Raw genomic sequence first — 14065 nt, forward strand, 5'->3', positions numbered from 1 at the left:
GCTGCTATGATCTCTTCATGGAGTTCAAGTGGTGGTCGAAACGAATCGATTTGTGAAGGAAAATGATCGCTGTAAATTGAAATTCAAACATATAATTGTTAACCCGGCCAGCACGTTTTCCATTTGGACTTCACAACCATTTAGAGTGATCCAAGACCGAGTGAAGGCTATAGGGGTTAACCAGTTTTGCAATGTGATCGGTGGGTGTGGAATTTTTTCGAACTGCATAGACAATTGATCGGTGATCCCCCTAAAAAGCTGTTGTACTGTTTTCAATTTTAAGTGGCTTTTAGCAGTTGTATTTGTTCAGAACCAGCTCATCCCTCTGCCTATAAAAGCTCATCAGCCTGACACTAATCAGACAGTATTCATCTCACTTTTCTTCGAAAATGAAGTCATTTATTGTGATATTCTGTCTGTTTCTCATCTCAGTTTTGATTGAGGCACAAACCAGGCCAGGTTGTCCTGACATCTGCCTCGCAGTTCACCAACCCGTTTGTGGAGAAGCTTTAATTAGGGGACAATTGGTGAGATGTGAGTTCGGCAACGGATGTAAAATGGGGGTCAGCTCCTGTCACCATAACATAAGTGAGTTTTACATATTTTGCAATTTAAATAACTTTTACTTTGAGAATTAAACTCATTTTTAGATTGGCAAGACAGGCCCTTGGAAAAATGTGGAACCCCTTCCCCCATCTGCAGTCAACTTCGCTGATCTATAAATATAGTATAGTTTCGCAAATAAACAAGCACATTTTATAGACTCAGTTATGACTTTAGTTTACCTAGCGAATTGGCGAATTTTTGCAAAATTAAATATGGTTTGGAGTAATTGTTGTTCTACATTGAAATTGATGTCTTGGAGGTTTTTTGTTTATTTATTTAAGACACACGAACCTTGAAAGTTAGGTATTCAATTTTTAAAGTTTTTACAGGTTAATGATCTTTATTCCAGTTAAGATAACTAAGAAGAATATTAATCCTTTTTTTAAACAATATTATTTTGTCTAAAACAAAAAATTTGGAGTCATTTTTAGGAATTTCTAAGTAGTTAATTTTGCGCAAATATTTTTTTTCGGGGATAAGGTCGTTTGTTATTTATGTGGCTTAGTTTTTAAAACGATTTCTTTATTAAATATTTCAAGACAAAGATATCTTGTGATCTAATTTAAGGCATAACTACCATGTTATCTGCTTCATACTTGTTTCTATTTACTTTTCTCTTACTATTTCTAAGAAAATTCAAACATTCCCACATCTGTTTTCTCCAGTGACCTCGGCTAACGAATTTCGTAGTACGGTGGGTTCTATAAAACGCATAACACCCAAGTTGCGAGGGTTAGTACCTATTAAGCTCGCTCGCAAAATCTAATAATGCGTTGCAGGATTATAGTGCTTTGTGCCTTAATTTGCCTGTTCGTTATTTTGACCGAAGCTAGACAGAAGAAAGTGAATCGTGCGGCATCCAGATCCTTGGCAGCCAGAAATGGAAACAAAAATCAGCGAAGTAATGTGCGTCAACGAAATGGAAATAAACTATCTGCCAGATCGAAGAATCCTAAGAAACGTAGACTAAATGCGGGCAAGAAGAACAAGAAAAGTCGTAATTTGGCCAAGAAAAATAAAAGGAAAAGTAATTCGGACAATCAAAAAGCGAAGGTCAAGTCAAGTTCTACCAGTAGTTCCAGTTTAGCTACTCTACCACTGGATTTCCAACAGAATTTCGTACGAACCACGGACAATTTGCGATCGGAGAAGGCATTTTTGGCCAGACGTTATGGTTTTAGTTTTGCCAAAACTTCTGGATCCGCAAGACTCAAAAACACGGCAAATATGGAGTATACCTGCAAACTAAACATTGGCACACCGAAGCAAAAGTTCACAATGCTTCCGGATACTGGTAGTTCCAATCTTTGGGTCACAGGACCGAACTGCAAGAGCAAGGCCTGCCGGAAACATAAGCGTTATCGTCCTAAAAAATCGAGCACCTATATAAAAGACGGCGAGGAATTCGACATTGCTTATGATACCGGTGCTCTGGCAGGATTTCTGGCCATTGACACTGTGAGTATGGCTGGACTGGCAGTCACCAATCAGACCTTCGCGATGAGCACAAAGGAACCGGGAAGTACCTTTACAACGGCCAATTTTGATGGTATACTGGGTATGGGTTATACGTCCATATCAGTGGATGGTGTCACGCCCCTGGTGCAGAACATGTGCGCGCAGGATGTGATCAGCCCTTGTAGGTTTGCCATTTGCATGAAGGGCGGTGGCAGCTCCGCCCGAGGTGGTGCCATATTCTTCGGTAACTCCAGTACCAGCGCTTTTAGTGGATCGAACAGCTATACCTACACTCCGGTCACCCAAAAGGGTTACTGGCAGTTTACGCTGCAGGCTGTCTACGTGGGCAGCACCAAAGTGAGTGGTTCGGTGCAGGCCATTGTGGATTCCGGAACATCCCTCATGACTGCCCCAACGGCCATCTACAAAAAGATTAACAAGATCCTCGGTTGCAAAGAGACCTCAAGCGGAGAGTGTTGGATGAAGTGCTCGACGGATGTACCCGACGTCACCATTGTCATTGGAAACACAGAGTTCGTCCTTAAGGGTAAAAAGATGATGATGAAAGTGAAAACCTACAAGGGTAAGACCGTTTGCATATCGGTGGTAACCGAAGCTCCGGACGAACCTATGATCCTGGGCGATGCCTTTATCAGGCATTTCTGCACCGTCTTCGACTTGGCCAATAATCGAATTGGATTCGCTGCCACTACCTATAAGACTTAGGCTTAAATGTATTATTTTAAAATGTAAACACAATAAAGTTGATCTCATATAGGGGATCATCAATAACTTATATATTTTTAACCAGATTTTTTTCAATTTATAAACAAAGTTTACTAATATAATTAAGTCTAAATATACTTCATATGTTCCGAAGTTTTGACCTATCCAATTGCCTGCCTAATTAGCCAAAAACAGCTGCGCTGTTACATAAGCAATATTCCGAAGGAAATGTAAAAATAGGAGAGGTACCATTTTCAGTTCTCTAAGTGAGCTCATCGAAGATGCTTCGAATCTTGTTTGTTCTACTCGCGTTTTTGTGTTTATCCTACGCCAATGAAAAAGTACTGAAAGTTCCGCTCTATGCTACGGAAAAAGTCACGGGGAGTGATCTTTTCTTCGCCAGAAACTTAACCAAAGGAAGTGAGACACTTCACTTAAAGCTGCAGACGCACACAAATCTGGCATATTATGGAAACATTTCCATGGGAACTCCGAAGCAACATTTTAGTGTGATCTTCGACACTGGATCTTCGAACACTTGGTTGCCCTCCATCAATTGTCCCAAGAGCAATTTAGCCTGTCAGAACCATCGAAGATACAACTCTTCACGATCCAGTACTTATAGTCCTGATGGACGCAACTTTACCCTGAAATACGGATCTGGTAGAGTGGTTGGTTATCTATCCAAGGACACCCTGCATTTTTCTGGAGCTGATCTACCAGACGTGATATTTGGAGAAAGTCTATTTCTGCAACATTTTGCCTTCAATACTGTGAGATTCGATGGACTGGTGGGCTTGGGTCTGGGAGTTTTAGCCTGGTCCAATACGACACCATTTTTGGAACTCCTATGTGCCAGAAAACTGATTGAGAAATGCCTATTTTCGGTTTACCTCCGACGACATCCACGAGATATCCCTGGCGGAGAGATACTCTTCGGCGGACTTGATACATCAAAATTTGAAGGAAAACTACATTATGTGCCGATAAGCCTATGGAACAGTTGGAATCTGGAAATAACTAAAACAACCGTGGGATCTAAACAAATTGGTGGAAAAATCAATGCCATTTTGGATACGGGCACGTCGCTGATTTTAATGCCCCAAGAATCGTACGATAATCTGCTAAAAGTTTTATCAGCTAGAGTAGAAAATGGATATAATGTACTGACATGTGAGGACAGATCTCTGCCTAATATCAATATTCTTATCGGGGGCAAGGTATTTCCCCTAACAGCCAACGATTATCTGATGGAGTTGACACTTGGTCGTAAAAAGTTGTGTGTACTGGCCGTTGCTCCCATTAATAGGGGATTTTGGGTGCTGGGAGATGTCTTTCTGGGCCGATATTATACGGTTTATGATGCCACGGCCAAGAGAATTGGATTGGCCAAGGCGGTGCGAAGGGGTAAATAAAAATATAAAGTGGCCTTAATCCAGTATTCAAACATGGAAAGTCCAATTCATATAAATATATATGTGTTTATGCGTATTGGAGTAATATTAGTTATTTTCTAAAAATGAATAAGAAAGATATTAAAAATGTTCTGTTAGTAAATTAAGTTATTAGTTTAAGGACAATTCACAAAATGAATAGAGCAAAAAATTTTAGAAAAATATTTCCACACTGTTTTTGCTAAAACTAATTATCTTATTAATATATTTTATTTTAGCCACATTTATAAGTAAAGTATGTTATTTGGGTGGAAAAATGTTGAGCTTATTATTGTCCATATGGGTCTGTACAGACCACTGTTCGCACAATTTAATTCGTTAATTGGCAATTGCTTTGTTTATTCAATTAAATGTACTCGCCCTATTTATCTCTATTCACGCAAACATTGAAGTGCGTTCAACCACCGCATTAGCCAATTCCATTTGAATGCCAGACGAATTTGGCCATTAAAATGCTCCATTTACAGAAGCTATAAAACAATCGCGGCCAGAATCTCTGCCAATTAGTTGGAAGGGAATTTACAAACGGTTCGGATCGGTTCGATTTCGGTTGCTCAGCCATGATGCACTGCCTCCTTTGGCTGCTCTTGTCCCTGTGGATCTTGTGCCTGTTTTGGCCAAGAACAGAGGGCCAAGTGATCCGCATTCCAATGCAATATCAGGCCTCTTTTGTGGCCAGTCGGCGGCAACATCGTGCAGGGAGAACATCTCTATTAGCCAAATACAATGTGGTTGGTGGACCGGAGATAACGCCAAGGTTTAGCCAAGGAGCCACAGAAACTTTGGATAATCGATTGAACCTAGAGTACGCCGGACCCATTAGCATAGGATCCCCGGGGCAGCCCTTCAATATGCTGTTCGACACTGGATCCGCCAATCTCTGGGTGCCCAGTGCAGACTGTTCATTCAAGAACTTGGCCTGTCAGCACCATCATCGCTACAACTCCAGTGCCTCGAGCAGTTATGTTCCGGATGGTCGAAGGTTTGCCATAGCCTATGGAACTGGAAGTCTGTCGGGTCGATTGGCCCGGGATACGGTGGCCATTGGCCAACTGGTGGTGCGGAATCAAACCTTTGGCATGGCCATGCATGAGCCGGGCTCAACCTTTGTGGATACCAATTTTGCGGGAATTGTAGGTCTCGGTTTTCGAGCCATAGCTGAGCAGAGAATAAAGCCATTGTTCGAAAATATGTGCGATCAACATTTAGTGGATGAGTGTATATTCTCGTTTTACCTAAAACGCAATGGCAGTGAAAGAATGGGTGGTGAGCTACTGTTCGGTGGTGTGGATAAGACCAAGTTCTCGGGAACCCTAACCTATGTACCGCTCACCCATGCGGGGTATTGGCAGTTCCCTATGGATGGCATAGAACTGGGCGGTAGGATAATTAGTCAGAATCGCCAGGCCATTGCGGATACGGGCACATCTCTCTTGGCAGCTCCTCCCAGGGAATATCTGATAATAAATAGCCTTCTAGGCGGTTTACCCACTACGAATAATGAATATCTGCTCAACTGTGCAGAGATCGATAAATTGCCCGAAATAGTGTTCATCATTGGAGGTCAGCGATTTCCCCTGCAGCCCAGGGATTATGTAATGAGTGCTGCCAATGATGATGGATCGGTGATATGTCTATCCGCTTTTACGCTGATGGAGGCAGAGTTTTGGATTCTGGGAGACGTGTTCATAGGGCGTTATTACACCGCCTTTGATGTAGGTCATCGGCGGATCGGATTTGCCCCAGCAGCCTAAGCAACACGTTTCGCTCAGTTTCGTTTCCAATAAGCCACAAACATCTGTTCTATTTAATGACACAACTTGGCCATAAAACGTGGCTGGAGAGAAATCACGAGAGTAGACTACAGAGGGAATAACGATTGAAACCAGATTGTGGAAAAAAACAGCTGACCGACTCACGTTCGGTTCGGCGAGCCCATCGAATATATTATAATTAAATTACCTCAGCTGTTCCCTAACAAGAGGGTATATGTGTTTTTGTTAGTCGTAACTAAATAAGATAATACAACATTTTTTAATAAACTTTCAAACAATATTTTCCATCTAGTTTCTTAAGGTTAATACTTAATAAGTTTTAAGCGTGTATTTTGAATAAGATTATATTCTGATAATAATCATTTACATTTGGTTTCAAGGTTCATACTTCATTAGTTTTGAGAGTGTATTTTGAATGAGACTATACTTCGATAATAATCATTTAAATATAGGTACTTCCCTGGCTATCATTTTAAAATCGACTTATGTGTGTGAAGTAGATAAAACAATAATTACAAAAAAATCACCGTTTTCAAGCAGGTTTGTGACGTTTCAGAATATATTGACACTGATTAAGACCTCACAGACCCTAGAAACGCCTCTTCTCTATGAATATAAAAGCGCATCACGCTTTAAAGCCAGTCAGTTGTACAAAAGTATTCAATATGAAGGCGTTCTTATCTCTGGTTCTGCTGCTGGCTCTGGCTTTAGGTCAAGTTAGTGCTAGTTGCCCGGAAAGCTGTCCCGATACGGAGGATGTCGTCTGGGCTCTTGGAGGCATTTGCAATGTTTTCCGCAACAAGTGCTACTTCGACAAGGCAAACTGCCAGCGAGATCCAGGTTGTAATTATTTTATACAAACCTATTTGATGACTTCTTAACAAAGTTTTATAGCGTTGACAATCACCACCAAGGAGGAGTGCCAGAAAAATTGCGGCATCGCTTGTATTCAGCAATACGACCCTGTGTATGGTACTTATAAGGGTCAGGAGCGCCGCTTTGGTAACGAGTGTGAAAAAATTGTTCACACCTGCCGAACTGGCGAAAGTAAGTGCAAAATAAGTGTTCAAGGAATAAGGATCTTAACCTAAATATACAACTTTATTCTTACAGCCTTTGTTTAGAGGAACATATAAAATGCAAAGCCTCAAAACGTACATCCGAATAAATGCATTTTTAAAATGACTAATATCTATTTTATGCCGAACTTAAATGTGGGATAAGACAGTTTATATCCTTACAGAATTTAGCTTTAGAGCTATTTTCGAGCTTGAAGAATTTGACCCAGTCACTTGGTGTTCTTTCTATCTATCTTATACACCTGGTCACTGCTATCTTAAAAACCAGATAATTATTCAAAATATTATTGCAAAAACCCCCATAATTTTTCAACAGACATAAAACAGGGTGAAATGACAGTCCTAAACTTTAATGTTCGCGAAATGTTCGTTTTTATGAAAAGTTCGTTCTACATTTGTATTTTGTGGTCCTGGATGCAGTGTTTTCCGCAAGATACTTCGACAAGGAAAACTGCCAACATAATTAAAGTTCTCCAGGCTATTTGGTTGTATATGATAATTAGATAGATTAGCTTTTATGGGTTATTATATAGTGTTAATATCGGTGACCATAGCAACCAAGAGGAAACTCAGAAGCATTGTCGATTACACCAGTAAACTTTCAGGGGTAAGGTCCAAAGTTTCAGAAATGAGTGCGAAGAGAGGTCTCATATCTTTTTACTCTTATAGTTTTTTTGTAAGTCAAATATTTGAATAATATTTTAAAAACGTGAATGCAAACACATACTTTGTTTTTTTATTTAATGCGGCCCATCTGGATCCATAGCTTTAAAAGAAATTATAATCAAGTTTACGAAGTCCATAAAGTCATAAAGTTAAAGTCCAGTCAAGTCAGGTAGATGTCTGCCGAGCCCATTGAATAATTTACGATATGTTATTTCTAGTACCCAGTCCAGAAGAAGGTATGCTTGGTTTCGTTTACAGTAAGAGTGATATAGCTTTCAATTTAACTGTGAAGTAACTAATAATCTTGCAAGCCAGTTGTCATATATTAGATAAATTAATACAAATTAATAGGTACAACTATGTACCCTTTATAAATGTATTTCAGTTAATTAAAATAAACAATAGAGTAGTTCACTGGCGATCACACTGACAGGTATACGATGTGCAAATTAGATAAAACGACAATACTCGGAAAAAATCCCCCACATCTGGTGAGCATGTGACGTTTTAGATTTATAGGAATCTTCACCGCCCCCTCGGAAACCTATAAATACCAGAATCAAGCCAAGCACCTGTTCAGTTCATTCGCAAACTTAAAGGCTAGCAGAATGTTATTCGCCATGAAACCGACTATCTTCTTTTGTCTTTTACTGGGCCTGGCTTTAAGCCAAGTCAGTGCAAACTGCTCTGGAGATTGCCCCGAAACGGAGGATGTTGTTTGGGCCCTTGGAGGCGGTTGCAGTGTTTTTCGCAATAAATGTTACTTTGACCAGGAGAACTGTCATCGCAAGCCAGGTAATATATTGGAAACTATTTTATGTAAATGTGAAGTTAATAAATAAATCACTGCTGTAGCATTGACCATCGCAACTAAGGAGGAGTGCCAAAAGCAATGTGCCGACATTTGCCCCGCCATTTACCAACCGACAAGTGGAACGTACAAGGGTGAACTTCGCAACTTTGGAAATGAGTGCGAAAAGAGGGCTCACACTTGTCGAACTGGCGAAAGTAAGTGCTTTTGGATATGAGTAACCTCTCTATCTAATTTCATATATTTCCCTTTAACAGCGTTTCTGTAAAATATGCAGCGAAAAACTGGAAAATAAAAAAATAAATTGAACAACATGATTTGAACTTATTATTTGAACTTATTTCCTTAAAGTATTTTAATTATATATTATTTACTTAACTTAATGTCTAATAAGAGAATCACAACATTTATTTGTTGGGAAAAGATGTTAATTAATAATTTAGCTACTCTAGAAAAAGGGAAGGTCCAATTTGTATTTATTTTATTTTTCTTAAGTATTAACAAAAAAGTTTTTATATATTGGCAGAAAATCCGGATTAGTCCGTTGGAATAGAATATAACTTTACATTTTGTGCCTTCCAAATCACAATTCAATCATTGAGTTCTTTTTGAGTGATCATTACCAAAGTAGCGCTTTTGTTTGTGAAATCGTCATTGTCCACAGAACAATTAAATTAATATGGTCATTTGTCATGCTGCTAGTACTTACTTTATCTGTAACTGTAGGACCTATAGAAAGATATTACACTTTATATACACGAAATATTTAAAACACTCGTTTAGTTAGTTTTGAGCAGCTACATTTTTATCAGCGCAAGTTCTCCTAAGCTGTTTATTTACTTGATTTGTCAACAATAACACTTCGAGACCGAATAATAACATCTTCAGTTGTTTGATGTTTACTGTAACTCCTATATTAATAGACAAGTTAAATATAATCAAGGATAATAATGCACTTTAACGCTGTGTTATCAAAGAATAAGGCATGTCGTTTACTCTGTACTAAAACCATTTGAGAATTATAAGGAAGTTGTTGTAAGAAAGCCACTTTAAAGTTAAAAATTCTAATTGCGGAGTTAATTGCACATTTTGGGAACCATGTTATCATAAATCAGACACTTCATTCTTTATTTAAGAGTACACTTCTTGGGTTTTTACTAAAAAGAAAACCAGTTGATAAGAATGCGTTTGCAAGCATGCCTATGGGTTCGGTAAACTCGGATTAACATACTGGAGGGCTTGGAGTTCAGAGCTCTAGGTACTGCGAATAACTGGATTAATGAAACTCCCAAGTTGAACGTTCCTAGCCTGCATATACCATATAGCCTGTGATTTATTACTTGCGTTAGTATATTTATATTTTTTAATTAGCTGCTTACCAGCGATGCCATTGCAGTGCTTATCTTTTAATTAATTTCTAATTAAAATGGGGTTCTTATTAAGTTTAAGATGTTGGACTCGGCTTCTAGTGTGCCGTGGGTATAAAACCGTAAGGGTTAATGTGAATTGGCATCAGTTGGCTCACGAGTAACAAAGCAAATTATTCTTATAAAGCTAAGCAAATATGGCCCTGCGATTCGTTGTTGTGATCAGTGCCTGGTTAGTCCTTGCCCAAGGATCTTTTCTCCACGGATCCCTGAATGAAGCCCACCAATCGGACATTGTTGGTGCTGAAGCGGAGGTTCCCCAGGAGGGATACTTGCCTGCAGAGGATGCTGTAGAGCCTCATTCTCTTCATCATGAATCTGAGGGAGTAGGACACCATCATCATGGAGGACATAACTTTCAGTCTCAGTCCCATCACCACGAGCATGGCCCCCACCATCACCTGGAGTCGCATCATCACCTGTCTGAGTCCCATCATCATCATCACTTGTCCGAGTCTCACCATCTCATCCATGGCACTCCCCATCACCATCATCACCTGGAGGCCCCACATCACGGAGCTCATCACCACCATCATTTGGAGGCCCCACACCACGGAATTCATGGATCTCATGGAGTTCACCACGTGCATCATCATCGCAATTGCCATGCGACTATCCACTGCCCCAGCTACCATAGTCCAACTTATGCCACCGATGGACATCTCTGCTATAAGGTGGAGAACTCCTGCGAATTGGCCATTTTGAACTGCCTGCGTCGCAATGAACTGAAGCCACGTTAGTCTTGAACTTATCCAAAGATAGAACCATAATAATATCATTGTTAATTTTAGTTTTGAGACACATCAGTGGCCACGAGTGCCACCATCTGCCCAGCGCTCACAGATCCCACAGAGCCCATTAATCTGTACTGAGAATTACTGAGTCCCTGATCATGTTTACCCAATTATTCCCTATCCCGAATTTTTCGTAATAACTTACCCTAATAAATAAATATCCATTGAAAGTATGTGACTTATGTCTTTTTTATGGCAATGATGTAATTGGTGGGGCTTCGTAAGTTTTAAGCCTTAATGTGGCTTAAATTGTAAGTTATAATAAAATGAACACAGCCCTATGAGTTTTAAAGCCTAACAAGTCAAAACCCTTTTGTTTATATCCCTGCCTATAGCGTATGCCAGGGAGCGTAACAATATAAATTTTTCGAAATAAAGATTATAATATATAAGTAATTTGTAATCTGTATCAAAATCTTAAGAGTCAAAACGAGCTTAAATTATAATAAAATATTTATGTCAACATAAATTGTTTTATATTCTAGAATATGTGGATTAGGTAAGCCAAAAAGTAGGCTGTAATAAAAATCTCTTCACTTCATACCAATTTAGGAATCGAAAAATGAATACTAGTGTCATTTAAACGTAAAACATTTGAATGCTGATTGTAAACAAATAAACATCTTATAAAAAATAACGCTTATTTTCCCTAAAGCTGCGGATACAACTTGGTATCGATGAAGCAATTATAACTAAGTAGCTGCAGATAAAAAAATATAAATGTAGATAATGATAGATTTAAAAAAAATATATATCTGAAAATGAGACTTGACCTTGCAATAAATTTTGTATGCTATAGCACCACTTCAACTAAAAGTTTTTCAGCATAACATAGTACAAAATTAGAAAATTGTTATCTCTCCACTTTTTTTAAATTTTGAAATAACAATATTTATAGATAAATGTATGAAATAACAATTAGGAATTAAGGCAAAATTCCATTAACTTTTTTAATCAAAAGTGCAATACACTTGTAATGGCAAAAAACTGGGTCAAGTTCTAATTTGGTGTAAATAAATGACATCACTTTACTGCAGTAATTACTTTAAGATGATGAATGACATTCTTTGAAAATACTGAGCTTGGATGAGTTTCGCCAGTATAAAAGTCCCAAGTTCGCAGCAGAAAGCATCAGTTGTTCCACCAACAATCATCCCAAATAACCAAAGCAAAATGGCAGCCCGTTTCTTTGTTGTCTTCAGCGCGATAATCGTCCTGGCCCAAGGATCGAATATCTTGCCAATCGAAGAGGAATCGGAGGTGGCAGTCCACTCTGGAGTGCCCCTGTCTGGAGCTCCTGTGGCCATCGTTTCCCAAGGACATCCATCTGTGTCCCAGCCCATTGGTTCTGCCTATGGACACGGCCCACTTCCAGTTCCAGTTGGAGGAGCTCATCGCGGAATCGGATCAGGATTGGCCGGACCTCGTGCCTACGGGGTTGCTCCTCGTCCTGCTGTGTCCATTGCTCGTCCTGCCGCCGTGGTCGTTCCCGCCGTTGTTGTTGCCCCAGTGGCGCCCATTCGCCAGCCTCATGGAGTGGCTGCCCCTGTTCTCGTGGGAGCTGGTCATGGGAATGTGCACCATGGTCGCCACCACGGATAGAAACCGCACCAAGACGCTAGCCGAAATGTTTTGCAATCCCGTTTGACAGATCTTTACCAAGCCAATCAAAGCAATAGAAAATTTACCATCACAACAATAATAAAATATATTTAACCAAAATACACATTTTTATAATTATTTGGAAAGCTATGTATAGCCCTCATACCCGTGGCGGCTCCAAAATTTGATTGTGGGGGGTTATAAAAAAAAGTTGAGTAGAAATAAAAAAATTTGGAATAAAATACATATTACATATACTTTTTAACCGAGTGGGGGGATCTATCCCCTATATCCCCCGAGGACCCGCGCATGGATCATACCTAACATTAGTGGACTATTTTAAAGCGTTAGATCTAAAGTTCAAAGGTGGGAATAGAGCTCTTAGCTCAAATATACTTAAGGAGGGCTCTACAATGCATATAACCACGCTCACAAAATACTAAAAATTTTCAGAGAACTCGGATTTTATAATTTCTTTCATAAGAACAATGAAACATTTTAAAATGCTTTATATGTATTACACATTAAAGAAAATGTATCAATAAAATATTCACGTTGTTGGTATTCTTTACTTTACTGAGTAGTTTAAAATACACATGCCTTTTTATAAATTTTATAAATAATGATCAAATTGGCCACCATTTTTTTTTGATTTAAGATATAGTTTTAAAAATAAAATTCGTATTACTTTAAAAGCCAAAGTACTTTCTTAAAATTTTAAAAAACTCTAATATTTGGCTCAATTTAAAATAAAATCAGTATTTCTTGAAAATTATTGTTGCTTTTATAACAGTAAATAATTATAAACAAAAATATCAAATTTGTAATTACAATTTAGTTAATAGTTCAACAACCCTACAGTTTAGTTAGGTTCAAAAAACTTTGTTTGACCTGCGTCTGAGTTGAAAGTGCAAATTACTTACGAAGCTAATGGCAAGTGAGTCAGGTTATTACTTTTTAATAATTAATTGCAAGCTCCTAATGTTCTGATGTGAAGTGGCCTTCTGAAGTATAAAAGATTTCCCTTCTCAATTGAAATCATCAGTTGTCTTTCGAGCAATAATCACAAATAAGCATATCAACATGGCATTCCGATTCATTTTTGTCTTTATTGCCACATTCGTCCTGGCTCAAGGATCGATTATTTCACCAGTCGAGCAGGAGTCTCTCGTGGGGCTGCACCACTCTGGAGTGGTTTCATCTGGAGCTCCTGTTGTTGGGGTCCCTCGCGGCCATTCAGCTGCTCCTCAGCCGCAACGCCCCGTCTCTGGTCATGGATCCCTCGCCGGTCCAGTTGGAGGATCTCGTCGAGTGAGTGGAGCGGGAGTAGCAGGATCTCGTCCTCATGGTGGTGCCCCTCGACGTCCTTCTGCTGGCGCCCATGGTCGTCCAATTGGAGGAGGTGCCCACGCTGGTCGTCCCATCGGAGGTGGAGTTGCCCATGGAAATGCTCACCAGAATCGCAATCGCAACCAGAAACCCTATTAGGAAACCGCTCGACTCATCATCCTACTGAACCGAAGAAATTATCTTGGAAATAATTTTTACAAACTTTACATAATTTTAAACCGATTTTCTCAAACCTATCTTCTGCAAATAATAACAATTGTTATAAAAAATATGTGCATTATTCGGTGTCTGGGGGAATTCTGGGGAAAGTTTCTAGT

The 14065-nt window shown here is 39.2% G+C and overlaps 8 protein-coding genes across 8 annotated transcripts; all 8 read left to right on the forward strand.

Moving 5' to 3' along the window:
• Nucleotides 1-746: 746 nt before the first annotated feature.
• On the forward strand, nucleotides 747-2790 carry LOC119557462 (lysosomal aspartic protease). The gene has a single exon (XM_037870227.1). It carries the CDS (start codon nucleotides 1375-1377, stop codon nucleotides 2788-2790), a length of 1416 nt encoding a protein of 471 aa, XP_037726155.1. The 5' UTR covers nucleotides 747-1374.
• A 276-nt stretch (nucleotides 2791-3066) lies between these two features.
• Nucleotides 3067-4403, forward strand: LOC119556164 (cathepsin D). The gene has a single exon (XM_037868076.1). It carries the CDS (start codon nucleotides 3072-3074, stop codon nucleotides 4203-4205), a length of 1134 nt encoding a protein of 377 aa, XP_037724004.1. The 5' UTR covers nucleotides 3067-3071; the 3' UTR covers nucleotides 4206-4403.
• A 161-nt stretch (nucleotides 4404-4564) lies between these two features.
• On the forward strand, nucleotides 4565-6174 carry LOC119556156 (lysosomal aspartic protease). Its single transcript, XM_037868061.1, has one exon. It carries the CDS (start codon nucleotides 4805-4807, stop codon nucleotides 5996-5998), a length of 1194 nt encoding a protein of 397 aa, XP_037723989.1. The 5' UTR covers nucleotides 4565-4804; the 3' UTR covers nucleotides 5999-6174.
• Nucleotides 6175-6655: 481 nt separating this feature from the next.
• LOC119562971 lies at nucleotides 6656-7208 on the forward strand. The gene is made up of 3 exons (XM_037876147.1): nucleotides 6656-6859; nucleotides 6914-7066; nucleotides 7133-7208. The coding sequence occupies exons 1-3, from the start codon at nucleotides 6685-6687 to the stop codon at nucleotides 7141-7143; spliced, it is 339 nt and encodes a 112-aa protein (XP_037732075.1). The 5' UTR covers nucleotides 6656-6684; the 3' UTR covers nucleotides 7144-7208.
• A 153-nt stretch (nucleotides 7209-7361) lies between these two features.
• On the forward strand, nucleotides 7362-8905 carry LOC119562972. Its single transcript, XM_037876148.1, has 3 exons — nucleotides 7362-8559; nucleotides 8620-8772; nucleotides 8833-8905. The coding sequence occupies exons 1-3, from the start codon at nucleotides 8373-8375 to the stop codon at nucleotides 8841-8843; spliced, it is 351 nt and encodes a 116-aa protein (XP_037732076.1). The 5' UTR covers nucleotides 7362-8372; the 3' UTR covers nucleotides 8844-8905.
• A 1234-nt stretch (nucleotides 8906-10139) lies between these two features.
• Nucleotides 10140-10969, forward strand: LOC119562970 (histidine-rich glycoprotein). The gene is made up of 2 exons (XM_037876146.1): nucleotides 10140-10737; nucleotides 10794-10969. Exons 1-2 carry the CDS (start codon nucleotides 10140-10142, stop codon nucleotides 10862-10864), a joined length of 669 nt encoding a protein of 222 aa, XP_037732074.1. The 3' UTR covers nucleotides 10865-10969.
• Nucleotides 10970-11960: 991 nt separating this feature from the next.
• Nucleotides 11961-12398, forward strand: LOC119563520. Its single transcript, XM_037876988.1, has one exon. It carries the CDS (start codon nucleotides 11970-11972, stop codon nucleotides 12396-12398), a length of 429 nt encoding a protein of 142 aa, XP_037732916.1. The 5' UTR covers nucleotides 11961-11969.
• Nucleotides 12399-13463: 1065 nt separating this feature from the next.
• LOC119563317 (translation initiation factor IF-2) lies at nucleotides 13464-13886 on the forward strand. Its single transcript, XM_037876652.1, has one exon. It carries the CDS (start codon nucleotides 13482-13484, stop codon nucleotides 13884-13886), a length of 405 nt encoding a protein of 134 aa, XP_037732580.1. The 5' UTR covers nucleotides 13464-13481.
• Nucleotides 13887-14065: the final 179 nt, after the last annotated feature.

The sequence above is a fragment of the Drosophila subpulchrella genome, chromosome 3R (assembly GCF_014743375.2).
Source record: "Drosophila subpulchrella strain 33 F10 #4 breed RU33 chromosome 3R, RU_Dsub_v1.1 Primary Assembly, whole genome shotgun sequence".
Lineage (NCBI taxonomy): Eukaryota > Metazoa > Arthropoda > Insecta > Diptera > Drosophilidae > Drosophila > Drosophila subpulchrella.